General features: G+C 46.5%; 2 protein-coding genes across 3 annotated transcripts in view; one reads left to right on the forward strand and one right to left on the reverse strand.

Moving 5' to 3' along the window:
* Positions 1-774: 774 nt before the first annotated feature.
* Positions 775-18,411, forward strand: part of SCPEP1 (serine carboxypeptidase 1) — a 37,453-nt gene continuing 19,816 nt past the window's right edge. For both annotated transcript variants that reach the window (XM_039241166.1, XM_039241167.1), the window contains exons 1-5: positions 775-879; positions 4,147-4,295; positions 10,135-10,224; positions 14,674-14,829; positions 15,213-15,287. In XM_039241166.1, coding sequence (XP_039097097.1) covers positions 813-879; positions 4,147-4,295; positions 10,135-10,224; positions 14,674-14,829; positions 15,213-15,287 — 537 coding nt within the window. In that variant the 5' untranslated portion in view covers positions 775-812. The remainder of the gene's footprint in view (positions 880-4,146; positions 4,296-10,134; positions 10,225-14,673; positions 14,830-15,212; positions 15,288-18,411) is intronic.
* On the reverse strand, positions 7,764-8,114 carry LOC120237740 (cAMP-regulated phosphoprotein 19-like). The gene has a single exon (XM_039241145.1). The coding sequence runs from the start codon at positions 8,112-8,114 to the stop codon at positions 7,764-7,766; it is 351 nt and encodes a 116-aa protein (XP_039097076.1).

Below are 18,411 nucleotides of genomic sequence, written 5' to 3' on the forward strand. Positions count from 1 at the left end.
ACATAAAAAAACAGAATAATATTTTTAATGTTTTATTTATTTCTGAGAGAGAGACAGCGTGAGCAGGGGAGGGTCAGAGAGAGAGGGAGACACAATCTGAAACAGGCTCCAGGCTCTGAGCTAGCTGTCAGCACAGAGCCCGAGGCGGGCCTCGAACCCACGAACCGTGAGATCATGACCTGAGCCGAAGTCGGACGCTTAACCGACTGAGCCACCCCAGGCACCTGCAGAATAATTTTTTTTTTATTATTGTACTTAAAATGGTGAAGACAACAATGGTTTGTTTTTTAGGATCTAATTTTTTTTTAATTTCCAAAATGTTCATAATATATGCAATTTTATAGTTAAAATAATTTTAAACACAGGTCTATGAAAATGGAATCGCAGTTTTCAACGACCTTCAGGTCCAGGCTTCATGTGTTTGGAGGTAGATGCAGTGGCTTTTGAAATATCAGGCCTGTTGCCGGGGAGGGAAGAGATGAGCGGGGCCGGAAGGACGGTTCTCGTCGTTATTTCTCTGCAGCGTCTCAGTCCGGTCCCACGACCCAAGTCAAGCAAATGCATTAAACGCCTCGACCTCTCTGATCCATCCCCCAAACGGCGACGGAGGACGCGGTGGGGCAGACAGTGCGCCCAGAGCGCGGCTGCCTGGCTCTCGGTCCCGAGGCCCAGCAGAGCCGCCCAGGCGCCGCCCACGCCCCGCCCACGCCCCGCCCACGCCCCGCCCCGGCGGAGCCAGGCCCCGCCCACCGCCGTCACGTGGTGGGGCGCGGGGTTCAGCCTTCGGCTGATGCCACCGCACCGCATTCGCCATGGAGCTGGCGCTGGGGACCTCAGCCACGGTGCTGCCTCTGCTGTTGCTGCTGGGCCTGAGTACCGGTAGGTTCGGGCAAAAGGTGCATCAGCGGCCGGTCCATCCTTCTCTCTCCAGGGAGGAGAGTCTGTCAGTGGGTTTGTGCTCTTTAGAGCAAATCTCTTTCCCCGTTTCTACCTTCCGTGATCAAGTGCTTTAGGACCTCACTTTTTTTTTTTCTTTTTTTTAAAAATAACATGCTGAGTGCTTTTTTCTACCCCTTTCTGGCGCTGAGTGGTCTGGCGCTTCTGGCTTCCCTCAGCCTAGGGAGCAGCAGTTGTGCTAAATACTTGAGTTGGGGAAACTACTGGTGGGTGAGGTTTCCAAGATCCTAAATCCGCCTCCCTTTTCCTGCCGTGACTGGCTGCTGACTGGGATTTTGGGGACTTCTTCTTTTGAGCTGGAACGTGCGGTCCAAAGGACCCGGAAAAATCCCACCTCGAATGGTACGTTTCATTGAGATCAGACCTTTCTCTAACTTGATCGGGACAGGATAATCTCTCCCTTCACTACAATTCTTTTGAACAAAAACGAATTCGTGTTTAATGGGATGACTTGCAAATTGATTTTCAGTCTTTCAGCAAAATGGTTTATGATCTGAATCAAGATCAGAGAACTCGAACTGGCCACAAACTTGCCTTGTGACCTTAGGCGGATTGCTCAACATTCCTCCTCTTCCCTTGTGTAACTGGGGATCCTCTGGCCCTTCAGCTTGGGTCGGGGAAATGTTGTCAGATAGGTTGGGTCTCGCCCCCCGCCCCCTAAATTTTAGCAGTGCTCACTGCCAGGGAAGGGAGGAGTGCCAGCCATTAAGTCAAAATGGACCCAGGCCGTTTATTTTCCAGAGATTGTGTGATCTAATGTCACTTGTACCTGAAATCTTCCAGCCACGTCCGTGATCTAGCCATTCTATTCTGCTCCTCAAGCCACTTTCTGGTTTTCTTAATCAGTTACAAAACCCCTTCGTCTCCTCATCTACTCCCTTCTCTTCTTTTTGAGATCAGTTTTTGTTCTTTTCCTTGTCATGGGGGCTTGAAATTTAAGAAAAGAGGAAGTAGAAGGCAGGAAATGCCCATCATCCAGGGTGGCTTCTCATCATCTTTGGATTTTAGCTTTTTTTAATTTAATGTTTTATTTATTTCTGAGAGAGAGACAGCGTGAGCAGGGGAGGTTCAGAGAGAGAGGGGGATACAGAATCTGAAGGAGGCTCCAGGTTCTGAGCTAGCTGTCAGCACAGAGCCCGACGCGGGGCTCGAACCCACGAACCATGAGATCATGACCTGAGCTGAAGTCAGACGTTTAACTGACTGAGCCACCCAGGCGCCCCAGCTTTTTCTTTTTCTTTTTTTTTTTTTAACCCACAGAGGGTATTTGAGAAAAACAATGTAACTTGAGAGTTGTTACTCTCAAAGGTCAGCAAAGGTGACATAGAAAATGTACATAACTTACCCTTTTCTGATACATATCTTGCAGATGCTACAAAGATAACTAAGGAAAATTGGAGTGGCCAGAGTGAAGGATGTACATGTATATATATGGCTTTTAATCTGTGCAATATCTTTTGATCTTTGGAAAGCCAAACTACCTTCCCAAAAAGTGATGCCGGGTGCACCATTCCCAACAGTGCTGAGGGCTGGGCTCCTGTCTCCCTGTGGACATTGATCACCTGTTGTCTATCAAATAAGCAAAGAGTTTTTTAGGGACCTCATATCGTTTTAATTTTTGTATCTTCATATTAGTGATGTTAACCCTTTTTTCTCATATTTATCAGACTTTGAATTTCTTTTTCATAAATGATTTCCTCACAGGCTTTACCCATTTACCTATTAGGATCTTGCTTTTTTATTTTCTTTTTAAGTTTATTTATTTTGAAAGAGAGAGCGCCAGAGAGAGCAGGGAAGGGGTAGAGAGAGAGGGAGAGAGGATCCCAAGCAGGCTCCAAGCTGTCAGAATAGAGCCCGACTTGGGGCTCAAACCCACTGAGATCTGAGCCAAAATCAAGTGTCAGATGCTTAACCAACTGAGCTACTCAGGCACCCCAGGATCTTCCTTTTTTAAATTGATCTACACAAGTAAGGACAATTGCTGATTTTCATATTTGTCACAGCTCTTTCTTTGTTGTCTGCCTTTTAATTTTTGATGTACATAAATTTTATTGTACAGAAAATGTAACAAGTTTCTGTCCTCAACTCTGTTGATATTTTTCTTTATGGTCTCTGGGTCATGCTTACATCATTTCCCCATCCAGAGATCAGAAAAACATTCAATTATATTTTCATATTATTTTTAATATCTAAATTTTAAAATTGAAATACTTTATCCACTTGAAATTGATTTTGGCATATAGTGTTATGCAAGGACCTACATTTTTGGGGGCACCTGGGGGGCTCAGTCAGTTAAGAGTCTGACTGTTGGTTTTGGCTCAGGTCAGGATCTCGCAGTTCTTGAGTTTGAGCCCCACGCCTGGCTCTGCATGGACAGGGCGCTGAACCTGCTTGGGATTTTCTCTCCCTCTCTCTGCCCCTCCCCAGCTTGCTCTCTCTCTCTCTCTTTTTGTCTCTCAAAAAGTAACAAAAGTAAACATAAAAAAAGTTTTAATAGGACTTACAATTTTTTCCCTTCACAAAAGCTAACAGTTGCCCCAACACAAGTGAATATTAGTCCCTCTGATTTGGGCTACCTCTTCAATAATATACTAAATGAGATAGAAAAACCAGCATTTTGCATTCTGAGATTTTTCCTTTTTCGCCTCAAAATGTAAATCTGTCTTGCTTTTCAAAACAGAATTGTAGGAGTGCCTGGGAAGCTCCGTTGGTTAAGTGTCTGACTTTGGCTCAGGTAATGATCTCAAGGTTTGTGCGTTCAAGCCCCACATTGGGCTCTCTGCTATCAGTGTGGAGCCAGCTTGGGATTGTCTGTCTCTCTGTCTCTGTCTCTGTCTCTCTCTCTGTCCCTACCCCACTTACATTCTCTCTCTATCTCAAAATAAATAAAGTTTTAAAAAACCACCAGAACTGTAAACATGTTTCATGCTTCCTGTTAAAAATTCAAATAGTACACAAAGTGCAGAGGAAAAAGTGAAAGCCTCCACCCTCCTGTGCCACACTATTAAGTTTGATTTGTTTTTTCACAACTGAAGTGTCTTTTCCTTATCTCCACAGTACATTAATGTGAGTACATCGCTTAAAATACGAACCACATTATCTCTGGCTTAGCACGGCCATCTCTACAGCCTTGGAATTTACCTGCGTGGTTGGCACTCTTCAAGAATTCATGTTGTGCTTCTGTTTCAGGAACAGTCATTGACTGGCCTGCAGAGGAGGGAAAGGAAGTATGGGATTATGTGACTGTCCGAAAGGATGCTCACATGTTCTGGTGGCTCTATTATGCCATGAACCCCTGCAAGAACTTCTCGGAGCTGCCCCTGGTCATGTGGCTTCAGGTAAAAGTGGCCTGGCTGGCTGGCCAGGTTTTCCCCACTTACCACTTTGCTTGCTCATAAAGGCTCACCGCTCAGAAGGGGCAGTAGTGATCTGGGGGGGCTCCTAGGCTGAGGGGTTTGGTGTCCTGAGGCAGGCAAAGACAATTGTATACTAAGGAGGCCAAATCAGAGAGCGAGGGCTGCTAGCCTTTGCAGAGGTCTTTTTATAGTAAGCCCAGTCAAGGGGCACCTGGGTGGCTCAGTCAGTTGAGCGTCCGACTTCGGCTCAGGTCGTGATCTCATGGTTTGGTGAGTTCGAGTCCCAAATCCGGCTCCGTGCTGACAGCTAGGAGCCTGGAGTCAGTTTTGGGCTCTGTGTCTGCCTTTCCCCTGCTCATGCTCTGTCTCTCTCTCTCTCTCTCCAAAATAAGTAAACATTATATTGAGCCCAGTCAGTGGCAGGATGCCTCTGTGGCGGCTCCTGAAGGCACACGTGACTATATGCTGACAAAGAGTCCTGAGCAGCCCTCCCTCTCTCTCTCTTCTCCCAGTCCTTCCTAGACCTCAACTCCTTGCCCCCAGAAAAGCCCCCTTTGGAAGGACTCAGCCTTGTTTTTGTATCTTAAATGGTGGGTCCTATCCTTCTCCTTGGGTTTTAATCTGGAGCTCTGTCTATAGGATGGAAGGCTGGGAACTGGTTGAAGGCAGTTTTACGGGGCAGGCAGAGGAACCTCTGATGCAGTCCTAAAATACCTGCCCAGAGGTGGCCCACACCCACCTGGACCAGTCTCTGGGGCGGGGCTTGAGGAACAGGGTCTTGCTTCAGCCTCTGGAAACCTGCGGTCTGGCCCAGATTGGGCTCCAGGTTGCTCACCGGTAAGTGGGGTGTCCGGTCCTCATCTTTATGGGATTATGGGATGCATGTGTCACTTCCTCCCCAAATGCCAGTATTCACGGGGTACTGCCAGTGCCTTTGAGCTGGAGGTGAGACCCAGGCTGAGATAAAAGTGTCTGAGAAGATCCTGTGGGTGTACCCAGTGCACTGCTGTCCGCCCAAGGCTGCCATGGGTGAAGATGCAGCAGGGCTCTGTTTTCTGGGCTTTGGGTATTTTATTTTTAATTAAAAATTTTTTTAATGTTTATTTATTTTTGTGAGAGAGACAGCACGAGTAGGGGAGGGGCAGAGAGAGAGTGAGATGCAGAATCCAAAGCAGGCTCCAGGCCTGAGCTGTCAGCACAGAGACTGACGCCGGTCTCGAACTCACCAAGTGTGAGATCATGACCTGAGCTGAAGTCATACATTGAACCGACTGAGCCACCCAGGAGCCCCTGGGCTTTGGTTTCTAATCTGAGGGATTTTACGGTTTTTCAACTTTTTCCTAATCCACAAGATTTTTCCCTCCCTTAAGTGAAAGCTTCTACACAGCTGAGCAGAGCCCCGAAAGCAGAAGGGCTGGAGGGCCGGCCAGATCCCACCCAGGCTGCATTCCCTCCCTCATGTGCTGCCCCTCAGGCACTTTCTGGGCTCTCTGGAATTTAAAAACCATCGAATTTCAGAAGTAGCAAAACCTTTCTTTTGTTTTATCTGGATTGGTTGCCAACATTTTAAATTCAAGACATTTCTTTCTTTTTTCTTTTTTTTTAAATTTTTTATTTATTTCTGAGAGAGAGAGGGAGACAGCATGAGCAGGGGAGGGTCAGAGAGAGAGACACAGAATCTGAAACAGGCTCCGGGCTCTGAGCTGTCAGCACAGAGCCCGACGTGGGGCTCAACTCACAAACTGTGAGATCATGACCTGAGCCGAAGTTGGACGCTTAACCGACTAAGCCACCCAGGCGCCCCATTTCTTTCCTTTTTCTAAAATTCTAGAGACTTGGCAACCTGGGGCCTGAATTTGCTATCCTAAAGCTGAGTTTCAGATAGGACAGGAGCTTCTGGAAGAGGGGATCCCTCTTTCCTCGCCTGTTCTCTTCTCCACGCATACACTTCTCTGCCCCTGGAGGCTGCCTACTTTGTGACCTTGGGTTAGGTTAACCCTCTGAGCTGAGATACCATTTGAAGGTTGTCAGCTGGCTAACGAACCAACCTGTCCTTCATTTCCTCAGAGGCACACAGGAGAAGGAAAAAGACTGATGAGGGAAGAGACGATTAATTTAGATTAAAAGGAGATCTACTCTAGCAGCCTCCTGAGTATGAGTTCTCTGGACAGGTCTTTGAGAATGGAGGTCTGAGTGAGGTAACTCTAGAGTAGTGAACCGTTTCAGGTACACTTTCTTCTTTTTTTCTTTTTTCTAAAAAAATTTTTTGAGAGGTTGTGCAAAACTATTGTGTTGACAGAAATGGCACAGTGAATTCAGCGGTCAAGGCGCATGCTCGCTGCATTCCCGTCTTCAATGAAACATTCTCTAACATTGTAGAACTAAGAATACTAGCTTAAGGGGCAGCTGTTAAGCACTAGAGTCACATAAGACTGGGCAAGTATTGCCCAAGTGAAATTCTGTTGTTAGGGGCACCTGGGTGGCTCAGTCGACTGAGCTTCTGACTTCAGCTCAGGTCATAATCTCGTGGTTTGTGGGTTCGAGCCCCACATCGGGCTTTATGCTGACAGCCAGCTCAGAGCCTGGAGCCTGTTTCAGTTCTGTGTTTCCCTCTCTCTCTGACCCTCCCCTGCTCACACCGTCTCTCTCTCTCTCAGAAATAAATAAACATTAAGAGTTTTTAAAAAATTCTCTTGTTAAAACTGAAACAGGTTTAAGGCCATTCAAGTTCAAACACAGTGATACAAATCTTTCAGAGCCCCATCTATTTTTGTTTGAAGAATGTGACCTTTCTTCCAATGTGTGGTCTTAAACTTCTGTTTTACAAAATCCAAAAGGAAAATACAGAATAAATCAATACAGTAGAGGTTATATTAAATAAGAGTAACATACAAAGCTATAATTGAGATGAGTTAAAGAAAACCAAAGCATTACAATCATAAAACTTGTTTGTTACTTGTTGAACCAGTCCTACACGAGGAGTTAGGTAATATATACGATTATCTTCAAGTTGATTACTTTATGTCGCTCTAACATGTTCTCTTTATCTGCAGACTGTTGAACTATAAAAAAAGCTCTACACATGTATATTCCCTTACAATAACAGCATGCACTACCGCTACCTGAAAAGCTGTCATTCTCTTCTTTTTTTAATTTAAAAAATTTTTGATATAGAGAGAGACAGACCATGAGTAGGGGAGGGGCAGAGAGAGAGGGAGACACAGAATCTGAAGCAGGCTCCAGGCTCCGAGCTGTCAGTGCAGAGCCTGATGCGGGGCTTGAACCCATGAACCGTGAGATCATGACCTGAGCCAAAGTCAGACGCTTAACTGACTGAGCCACCCAGGTGCCCCAAAGCTGTCATTCTCAAATGACTTAGTGAAAGAAAGGAAAAAGCAGACAAAGTAACACATTAAGGAGAAATAATGGGAATGGGAGGATTCATGCAGTTCAGCTCTGTTCATCATCCAGCAGCTTGCTAGCAGCGGGGGGTGGTTCCCATTGGGGAAAGTCCTGTGGACTGGGACTGTGCTCACCAGTGACCTCTGTCTTACCCGGAGCCGCCCTGGGAAGCTGCTTGTGCTTCATGTTTGCTTCAGCCAGGTGTATCCCCCCAGACTCAAAGTATTTTTGCCCTTTCTGCAGTCGTTTCCTAAAGAAATCTGAACCTCCAGGCTTTTGTCCTGAATGAGGATACCTTGGTTTTAATTTTGATTCTTCCACTTTCGCTGGAGTAGTCACTTCATCTTCCATTTCCTTCTGCTCCTTAGCAGAGGTTGCCTCGGGCACTTCCATGGACATAGTGCTCCCTCTTACCCCGCTTCTCTCCCCCAATTTTTTTAATGTTTATTTATTTTTGAGAGAGCGAGAGAGAGAGAGAACATGAGTGTGGGAGGGGCAGAGAGAGAAGGAGACACAGAATCCGAAACAGTGTCCAGGCTCTGAGCTGTCAGCAAAGATCCTGACGTGGGGTTTGAACACACAAACCATGAAATCCTGACTTGAGCTGAAGTCAGACTTAACTGACTGAGTCACCCAGGTGCCCCTTAGGTACACTTTTAAGCCATTTAAGCATTTCCGTTGGTCTGCCGACACATTTCCCATACTTCAGAGTCACTGCATAGTCCTGGACCATGGCCAGCACCCCAACCCAAAGTTCTAAAGAAAAAAGGATTTTGCAGTAGCATGTTCTCAAATAGCATAGAAAACCTCCAGCCTGTTTGTCATTGCCATGGGGGTGGGGTAGGGAGGTGCCCTCTCCTGCTGCCACCCACAGCCTATCAAAAGCAGGACCGGAAATTGGGATTTGTCCCACAAAAGCCAAGCCCCTGGAATTCCCAGCTTCCCACCTTTCTCTTTGGTCCTGTCCTGTCTCCCAGTCTGTCTACTCGGAGAACGGGACCCAGCACTCACCCGATTGTACACACTTGCTCTTAATTTATTGCACGTTGCATTATAAGCGTTTTTCAAAGTTGTCACATAGTTTTTCTATAGTTTGTGATTCTATATGGCCGTTTCACATTCCATCCTGTGGACATGTTGTAACTTACTCACCTGTTCCCCCAGCGAGGGACACCGAAGGTGCATTCTTCCGCAGTTATAAATAACCTTGTGCTGAGTAGGCCCAGCCCGGCCCGGCCCTGGTCCGTGAGCTTTTTGCCACGGTAGTAGGAAAGCTTAAGAGACCGAGTGCATATACTTAGAGGGATTTGTAGCCTCCTGGTTTTACAATAGTGTGGTCTAGTTTCAAAACATTACATAGTTTCTTACAGTCTTTCTCTGTTGGGGTCCCCTGGTTACCCCTGACCCTATGTTGTCTTTTTTTTTTTCCTTAGATTCCCTATACAGATAACCCTGGTTTCTGTTTCTCCAAGGCTTTCCTTTCATCTCTCTGCACCTCCCTTTTCTGTCCATCTTGCTCGTGCACAGGGAGTCAGTATCCTTTTATCCGAGGCCCTACACATTTCCCCTTGGCTCAGCTGGTTCCCGAGACTTTGTCCTGAAAAGCACTGACCGTGCTTTTCCCTGACCATCTCCTGAAGGGGCTCCTCCCCTCGCTTTGCCCTTCACAGCTCATAGGGCCTTTGCCTGTCGTGGCTGGGCCCCAGCACTGAGCTCCGTTCACAGTCCTGCCTCCGCCCTTGACCCTGGATGCACACAGTATTGAGTCCTTCCTGCCCTAGGACTTCTACATTTGCTAAATTATATCCCAGGGCTCCATGTGATCAAACTGCCCCCTCGGTCTGTGTCCCTTATCAGTCTGCAGGGACAGAAGAGAGGGTGGTGGGGTGAAGAGTCACAGGGCCCCACTTCCAGGCCTGGAAGACCCCTAATGTCATGTCCCTTCCCTGGGCCTTACTGTTCATCTTGGAAATGAGAGGGGTTGGACAAGGTGTTTTGAAGGTCAGTGAGCCCCACGTGAGGTCAGGGTTCAGTCTCAGAGGATCAGAAGTAGGAAAGTTCCTTCTGGGGCTCCGAAGCCAGGTCTTTTCCATTTATTTATTCATTTTTAAGCAATCTCTTTACACCCAAGACGGGGCTTGAATTCACAACCCGGAGGTCAAGAGTCACATGCTCTGCTCACTGAGCCAGACAGGCGCCCCTGGGTCTTTTCCCTTTAGAAAGACTTCACCAGTTTCGAGGGGCTCAGTGGGTACGGACACCCCTGGTTCACCGGGTCAGTCGTGTCTTTTGTAGGACCTTGACCCGGCCATCACGAAATCATAAATCGTTTCGAGTGAATGTGGTCATTATTATCATGACAACGATTTGACTAATGCTTTCTCTGGGCGTATTTTGTTGTTCATTTTCTCTTCCACAGGGCGGTCCCGGCGGTTCCAGCACTGGATTTGGAAACTTTGAGGAAATCGGGCCCCTTGATAGTGATCTGAAGCCGAGAAGAACTACCTGGGTACGGTGAGCACAGCCCCTAACTGAAACTGCCCTGTGGCCTCTCCAAGGCTGAGCCCCCCCAAACCCCTGCCCTACCCCATTCTGGGTGGGGTCACAGATGATGCAGCCCCACGCCTTCCTCTTCCCCAGGGTCCTGGGCCTTGTGTGCTTGTCCATAGGCTTCCTCTCCAGCCAGCCTCTTCCAAAAGCCTATTTCAGCAGACACCCTGACCTTGCATTTCCTGCCTATTGGCCGCCTCTGCAGTCCAACTGCAGGGTCCCATCCTCTGGCCACAGCGTCCAATCCTGTCCCCTCTGCCTTCTCCTACCCTGCTTCTTGACTCCATCAAGACTTCAGAGCTTGTGTCCTCTGCCCTTTTGGTGTCTCTCTTGTTCTGTTTTCACCCCCCCCCCTTGTTCTTAATTTCACATCCTGCCTTAACCCCACTCTGCTCATCCCCTGGCTCCTTCATCCTTCTCCAGGGACAGCTTAGCCACCCCCAGGCTTGGGTCAGTCGCACTGCGCACCTGTTTGGCCCCTGCTCCCAGGAGCCAGACACCGGTGGGCAAAACCACAACCCGGCTGTGGGCTTCGCCTGGGCTTGTGGCCTCTCTCTGCTGTGTGCTGCTGCTCAGCTCCCTCCCTCTCTGACCTGTGTCCTGGCCTCACCGAGAAGACAGAGCCATCGCCTATTTGGCTGTCCCTGGTCCTTACAACCCCTCGGTGTCCCTTACTACCCTCCTGGCCATCTCAACACAACACACAGCTCGTCTCTGCTGAGGTCCCCTCTCAAAGATTCCGCTTGGACAGTTAGCTCCTGTCTGCATCCTTATGCCGTCTTTAGGCTCTCTGTTCCCTGGGGTGCAGGCGTGCACGGGTCTTTCCCAACCTATTACTAAGCCCCTCCAACTACCACTCTTTCTTCAAAGAATTCTTAATACAGGCATACCTTGGAGACATTGTGGGTTCGGTTCCAGACTATTACAGTAAAGCGGGTCAAATGAATTTCTCGATTTCCGAGAGCATAGAATAGTAATGCTTACACCATGTTATGGTCTATTACATGTAAAACAATGTATGTGCTTTAATTTAAAAATAGCTTATTGCTAAAATACGCTAACCATCATCTGAGCTCTCCATGAGTTGTAATCACTGGTTACAGAGCACAATATAACAAGTGCAATAATAATGAAACAGTTTGAAATATGGCAAGAATTACCAAAATGTGACACAGAGACACGAAGCGAGCAGACGCTGTTGGGAAAATGGTGCCTGGAGACTTGCTCAATATGGGGTTGTCCACAAACCTTTAATTTGTTTTTTAAAAAATGCAGTAAAGTAAGGTGTGCCTGTATTTACTGCTGTCTAGTCTTTACCTCCTAATTTTTTTAAACATCAGAGTTAAAAAATTATTTTTGACATTTATTTATTTTTGAGAGACAGATAGAGACAGAGCATGAGTGAGGGAGGGGCAGAGAGAGAGAGATACACAGAATCTGAAGCAGGCTCCAGGCTCTCAGCTGTCAGCACAGAGCCCAGACGCAGGGCTCAAACCCATAAACTGTGAGATCATGACCTGAGCTGATGGAGGAGGCTTAACCAACTGAGCCACCCAGGTGCCTACCTCCTATTTTTTTTTTAATTTTAATGTTTATTTATTTTTGAGAGAGAGAGAGGGAGACAGAGCAGGAGCGGGGGAGGAGCAGAGAGAGAAGGAGACCCAGAATCTGAAAAAGGCTCCAGGCTCCAAGCTGTCAGCACAGAGCCCAATACGGGCCTCGAACCTACTGACTGAGAGATCATGACCTGAGCTGAAGTTGGATGTTTAACCGACTGAGCCACCCAGGCACCCCTGGTCTTTACCTCCTGTTGAAGCCTTAGCCCAGAGCTTTCTAACCTGGGGCCTGGGGGCTGGGGGCAGGAGAGAGTGTGTACTAGGGAACCCAGTGCGCATTAGCTCTAAGATGCAGTACACATACCTCCTCCATGGCCGTGACAGGGTTGGGAAGCACTACCCTAACCCACTGTAGTCTGTCCCCAGAGCTCTGCTGGAGCTGTGGTCCCCGAGGTCATGCTGGCTTCCCAACTCCAAGTCCATTAGATCCTTCATGGGATTCTTTTCGTTGTGCTTCTTTGCCAAGCTTTTGGCCACGTCCGTGTCTTCTGGTGTTGGTGCTCCCTGTACTCTGTCCTAGGCAACATTCTCTTCTATGTGTTCTTGGGGCAGCCTTGTCCTTTCAAGCTGCTTTAGTGACACCTAGAAGGTGACGCGCCACAAGTCAGTATCTCTCGCTCAGAACTTTGTGCTCCAGAACCGTTTTTCCATCTGCCTCTGAGATGCCTCCTTGCGGGCGTCCCTCATACATCCCCTGTGCGACATATCCCAGGCTGTTTTCCTTATTACACAAGACCCTCTGTCCACGCACAAAACCAGCCAACTCTCCTGGGTCCCTTGTGGTAAATGGTACCACCATCCAATCAGGTGCCTGAGCCAGAGGCCGGAGAGCCGCCTCGTCTTCCCCTGCTCCTCCCTCTCCTGCCCTCCCCCTTATCCGATCAGTTTTTCCTAAAAAAGAATTTTTAAAGTACCGCTTTATTGAAATATAATTCACATACCATACAATTCACCCGTTTAAAGTATACAACTCAGTGGCATTTAGCATAGTCAGAGTTTCACAACCATCACCCCCATCAGTTTCAGACCATTTTCATTATTACCCCCCTCCCCCCCATCCCAGGAAACCTTGCACCCCTTGGCAGTCAACTTTGTAGACTCGGCTCTGTTGGCCATTTTGTAACAACGGAGTCACACAGAATGTGGCCTCGGGTGTGTGGCTTCTTTCACTTAGACGTTTTCAAGGTTCATGCATGTAGTATGTACCACCACTCCCCTTTTTGAAGGCTGAATACTATTCCATTGTATGGATATGCCACGTTCTGTTGATGGACGCTTGGGTGGTTTCCACCTGTGAGCTGCTGCGAATAGTGCAGGGAACACTGGCGTACAAGCATTTGACTTGAGTTCCTAGTCTCCGTTTCCGAGTGGAATTGCTGGGTCATATACTCTGTGTTGAATACCCAGGTGCCATTAATATTCTTCATCCCTTTTCCATCCTCTCTAATGGCTTTCAGAGTGCATCTCCAATGCCAATCACTCCTTAGTTTAGTATCTTTCAGTTTGCAGAAGATCAGATCCAGATTCCTGGGCGTGACCCAGTCTCTGCCCACCCCCTGACACATCTCCCAACATCTGCCCACGTACACTGTATCTTCAGGCCCTGGCCTGGGCAGTTTCTTGGCTCGGACTTTGTTCCTTTGGCCACTCATTCACACCTAGCTTACCGTACTCACACCTACCATTCAAGACTCCGTGCGGGATCACCTGTTCCTTCAGGGCCCCTCTGAATCCTTTGATTCTCTTTGTCTGTCTCCCCTGCTGGTCTTCCTTCAGTGCATTTTGCTTTTGCCCCAGGGTCTTTGCACATGCTGTTCCCTCAGCCTGGATCATTCCTGAACTTGTTTCTGACTGAAATATCACTTCCACTTGGTTTGTCCCCAAGCTTCCCGGAGCTAGAAGGGTAGTACGGCTCAGGCAGAGAGCCCGAATGAGAAGTGAGGAGACTCGGGCCTCAGTGCTGATGCTGCCACCTCCTGCCCAACTTTGTGACCGTGGACAAGTCCTGGGCCTTTTCTTGGCTTTAATTCCCTAATCAGTAAAGGACCTGGCTGGACTGTGCCATCACAGAAGATACTTCAGATGGGAGATTCTATAACCCTGAGCCTCTTTGGAAGAGGCATTAGGATAAATTCCATACTTGTAGTGTACCGGGAGATGAGGCCAGTGTGGAAATGGGACTCGTCTTCAAGAAAACTGATATGTGGTATTCAGACCTTGGATGTACTGTCACCACATCCAGCTGTTGCTCAGGCTGACACTGCATGGTTCTACCCGAGCTAACGTGATTATACTTAGGACAGTGTTGTGTGAAAACTGACAGCTTCGGGGCACCTGGATGGCTCAGTCGGTTGAGTGGCTAACTTCGACTCAGGTCGTGATCTCGTGGTTCGTGAGTTCGAGCCCCGCATCGGGCTCTGTACTGCCAGCTAGCTCAGAGCTTGGAGCCTGCTTCAGATTCTGTGTCTCCCTCTCTCTCTTGGCCCCTCCCCTGCTCACACTCTCTCTCTGTCTTCAAAAATAAATAAACATTAAAAAAATTTTAAAAAGAAAAAATGGACAGCTTATGTGTTTTGATCCCCATGTTTGCTAACCTTTCCTTCTTGCCTCTCCTTTTCTTTGTCTTAGTAGCCTATGTTTATAATTTTTTGAAATCCCTTTTAGCAGTAGGCTTGTAAACACAGTGATATCCTCACACGTGTGGGTTTTGTTGAGCTCATAGAAGGCAGTGGAAAGACGGTTGGTGACTGACTGAGTGATTGTGCCACTTGACTTTCCTGTGTGACGTGTAGCTCCAGTCGGCCAGTCTCCTATTTGTGGATAACCCTGTGGGCACTGGGTTCAGTTACGTGAACAAGAGTGATGCGTATGCCAGAGACCTCGACATGGTGGCGTCAGACATGCTGGTTCTCCTAAAGACCTTCTTCGATTGCCACAAAGAATTCCAGGTACGCAGTAACTCAGGGACAGCTAAGCAAGGGGCTCGCAGTCACACTCTTACATGCATCCTAATAAACTTAGATTTCCCCAAGAGTTCCATGTCCAGCCATTATCAGAGAAAACCTTTCTGCACCTGAGATCAGGTGTGGCCCTCTGTTTCTATCCTCTCTATAAAGGTGATTTTGAGCTTGAAAGAATGACCTTGGAGCCTGGTACTCTAACCAGATGGTGGGGAGGCAGGGTTGGAGGTGGGGTTAGGGTGAGGGTAAGGCAATATAAAAGCAGATTCGTTTTGTCTGGCGTTTACATGCAATATAAATTTGAAATTAATTCATATGGGAAAAAAGGCATTTGGGACATTTAATTCTGTGTAAATTCCTTTTCTTGCTAGACGGTTCCATTCTACATTTTCTCAGAGTCCTACGGAGGAAAAATGGCTGCTGGCATTGGTCTAGAACTTCATAAGGTAAACAGAAAGATGACTTTGTTGTTTTGGTTTCAGACAAACTGATTCTGTTCCTTTTTATATCATGTGGTATTAAATATAGTATGAATAGCACCTTGTGGTACCTTGTACGTGAGGAGTAAGGTGAAGTCTCTAATAATAACCATGAAAAGTTTCAAAGGGAACAGTGAAGGTTGCCTACTGGATATGAAACCAGTTATAAGGAAGCTGTAGCGAGTAAAACAATGTGGTACTAGCTTGGCAGCAGACTTGAATGCAGCAGGACAAAGAACCCAGAAACAAATTTAAATACACTTCTGTGTGTAAATGAGAGGTATGTGTCATGGATATGATCATGTGGCATTATCATATCAAGTGATAACATGGCATTTCATATCACTGAGCCGCAAACAATATTCAGCAAATGGTACAGAAATGAATGTATCTCACTTTGAAAAACAGTAACATTGAGTTCCTTCCATAAAACATCAATTGTAGATAGAATAAAAGTCAGAATATAAAAAGATCTAGAGGCACCTGGGTGGCTCAGTCAGGTAACCCATCTAGCTCTTAATTTAGGCTCAGATCTGTGAGCTTGTGGTTCATGGGATCGAGCCCCATTTCAGGCTCTGCACTAATAGTGTGGAGCCTGCTTGGGATTCTCTCTCTCCCTCTCTCTCTCTCTCTCCCTCTCTCTCTCTCTCTCTCCCTCCCTCTCTCTCTCTCTCCCTCTCCTTCTCCCTTTCCCTCCCTTCCTCTCCCTTCCTCCCTCTCTCCCTCCCTCTCTCTCCTTCTGCCCTTTTTCCCTGTGCACACTCTCTCTCTCTGTCTCTAAAAAACAAAACAAAACAAAACAAAACAAAAGATCTATCTATCTCTATGTATAAATATAACAGAAAAGGCATTCTTATTGATAATCTGTAAAAAAGACTATATCCTAAGAAAGACATCTCCTTCACAAATTGGCAAACAATGCAAACAAGCAGTTTATAGAAGAAATGCAAACAGCCTGTGAACATGTGGAAAATGCTTAACTTTTATTAGAAGCCAAATCTATGGGATTTACAAATATTTAAAAGATTGGTGATACCCAGTTTTGGTTAAGAAATCAGGGAAATGAGGGGCACCTGGGTGGCTCAGTTGGTTAAGGGTCCGACTTCGGCTCAGGTCAGATCTCATGGTTCGTGGGTTCAAGCCCTGCATCAGGCTCTATGCTGACAGCTCAGAGACTGGAGTCTGTTTCGGATTCTGTGTCTCCCTCTCTCTCTGCCCCTCCCCCACTCATGTTCTGTCTCAAAAATAAATAAACTATAAGAAAAAATTTTTTAAAAATCAAGGAAATGAATAAAACATTTTAAAATGGTAATCATTTTATTTTATTACAAAAACTTTTTTCTAGTGTTTATTTTTGAGGGGGGAAGGCCAGAGAGAGAGGGAGATGTAGAATCCGAAGCGGCCTCCAGGCTCTGAGCTGTCAGCACAGAGCCTGACTTGGGGCTGGAACCCATGAACCATGAGATCGTGACCTGAGCCGAAGTCGGATGCTCAACTGACTACGCTACCCAGGGACCCCTAAAATGGTAAATCATTTTAAAAGGGCAATTTGGCAGTATCTGTCAACTTTTAAAATCTATATGCCCTTTGACCCAGTAATTTCAGTTCCAGGAATCTGTCCTGTGGGAATTCTTAGACGTGTGTGTGTCAAGGATGTTTAATACACTATTGCTTACAATCAATTGAAAACAAAGTCAGTGGCTATCTGTAGAGGATTACTTAAATAAAATAGATATTTCTTTCCATGATGGACCACTTTGCAACTGTCATAAAGATTGGATGCATCTCTGTATACATGTATGTGTGTGTGTGTGTGTGTGTGTGTGTAAGTAAGTTTGTGACAGCAAAAAAAGGGGTTAGAAGGGTATGTAACATCTTAACTGTGGTGCACTGGTGGGTGGAGTGGGTGCACATGGGACAGAGGACAAAGTTTTTCCACATTTTCTCCTGTCCCCTGTGGTGTTTAAGTTTGTTTACAGTGAGCTTGTATGAGCTTCACTTTTTAAAAACTGTTTCTTTATTTTTGAGAGAGGGAGCACGTGTGCCAATGGGTGAGGGGCAGAGAGAGACGGAGACAGAGGATCTGAAGCAGGCTCTGTGCTGAGATCAGAGAGCCCTATGCAGGGCTCGAACTCTCGAACCATGAGATCACGACCTGAGCCAAAGTCAGATGCCCAAGTGAATGAGCCACCTGGGTGCCCCTGAGCTTCACTTATCTAAGATTTATGAATTCTCTTAAAAAATGAACCTTTCATAAGTAATAGTATATGTACATAACAGGGAATTAGAAAATAAAAATTAAAATGTCACCTTCCCACTAGATGGAGAGCGCCATTAACACCTTAACGGATAGCCTTTAAATCGTTTTCTGCTCTGAGGTCATCTCAGATGTAATGTCTATAGCCTGCTTTCTTCAGTCATTGGTCTTCACCTTCCCATTTCAGTACATTTTCATCTCAAATATTCAGACCTCTTTTTTTTATGTCTTTATTTTATTTTGAGAGAGACAGAGAGAGTGAGTGGGGGAGGGGCAGAGAGAGAGGGAGACAGAATCTGAAGCAGGCTCCAGGCTCTGAGCTGTCAGCAGAGAGCCTGAGGCGGGGCTCAAACCCACAGACTATGAGATCATGACCTGAGCTGAAGTCGGATGCTTAACCAACTAAGCTACTCAGGTACCCCTATTCAGACCTCTTTAATGATCCCAATGCATCCTTGATAGCTGGTTAGCCTAAGCCATTATTCAGTCCAGACCCAGAAATTACACCTGGCCACGATGTCCCTAAAGTCTGTGTTCATCTGGCACAGTCCCTTTTTTATGACTTCTGATTTGGTAAAGAAACCAGTCTACCTGACTTGTAGAATGTCTCCTTTTCTGGATTTGTCTGGTAACATTTCATTTCTCTTTTTACTGTATTTCCTACAAAACTGTAAGTTATATCTAAAGGTCTAATATATTCAAGGTAAAAGTTTGGATAGTATGTATTATAATAGGTAGGGTTTTGGGAAACTATTGCCCATAGGTCAAATCTCACCACCTATTTTTTTTTTTAACTTATATTTTAATTTTAATTTTTGAGAGAGAGAGAGAGCA

This window comes from Hyaena hyaena, unplaced genomic scaffold, assembly GCF_003009895.1.
Source record: "Hyaena hyaena isolate Hyena2069 unplaced genomic scaffold, ASM300989v1 scaffold_189, whole genome shotgun sequence".
Taxonomy (NCBI): domain Eukaryota; kingdom Metazoa; phylum Chordata; class Mammalia; order Carnivora; family Hyaenidae; genus Hyaena; species Hyaena hyaena.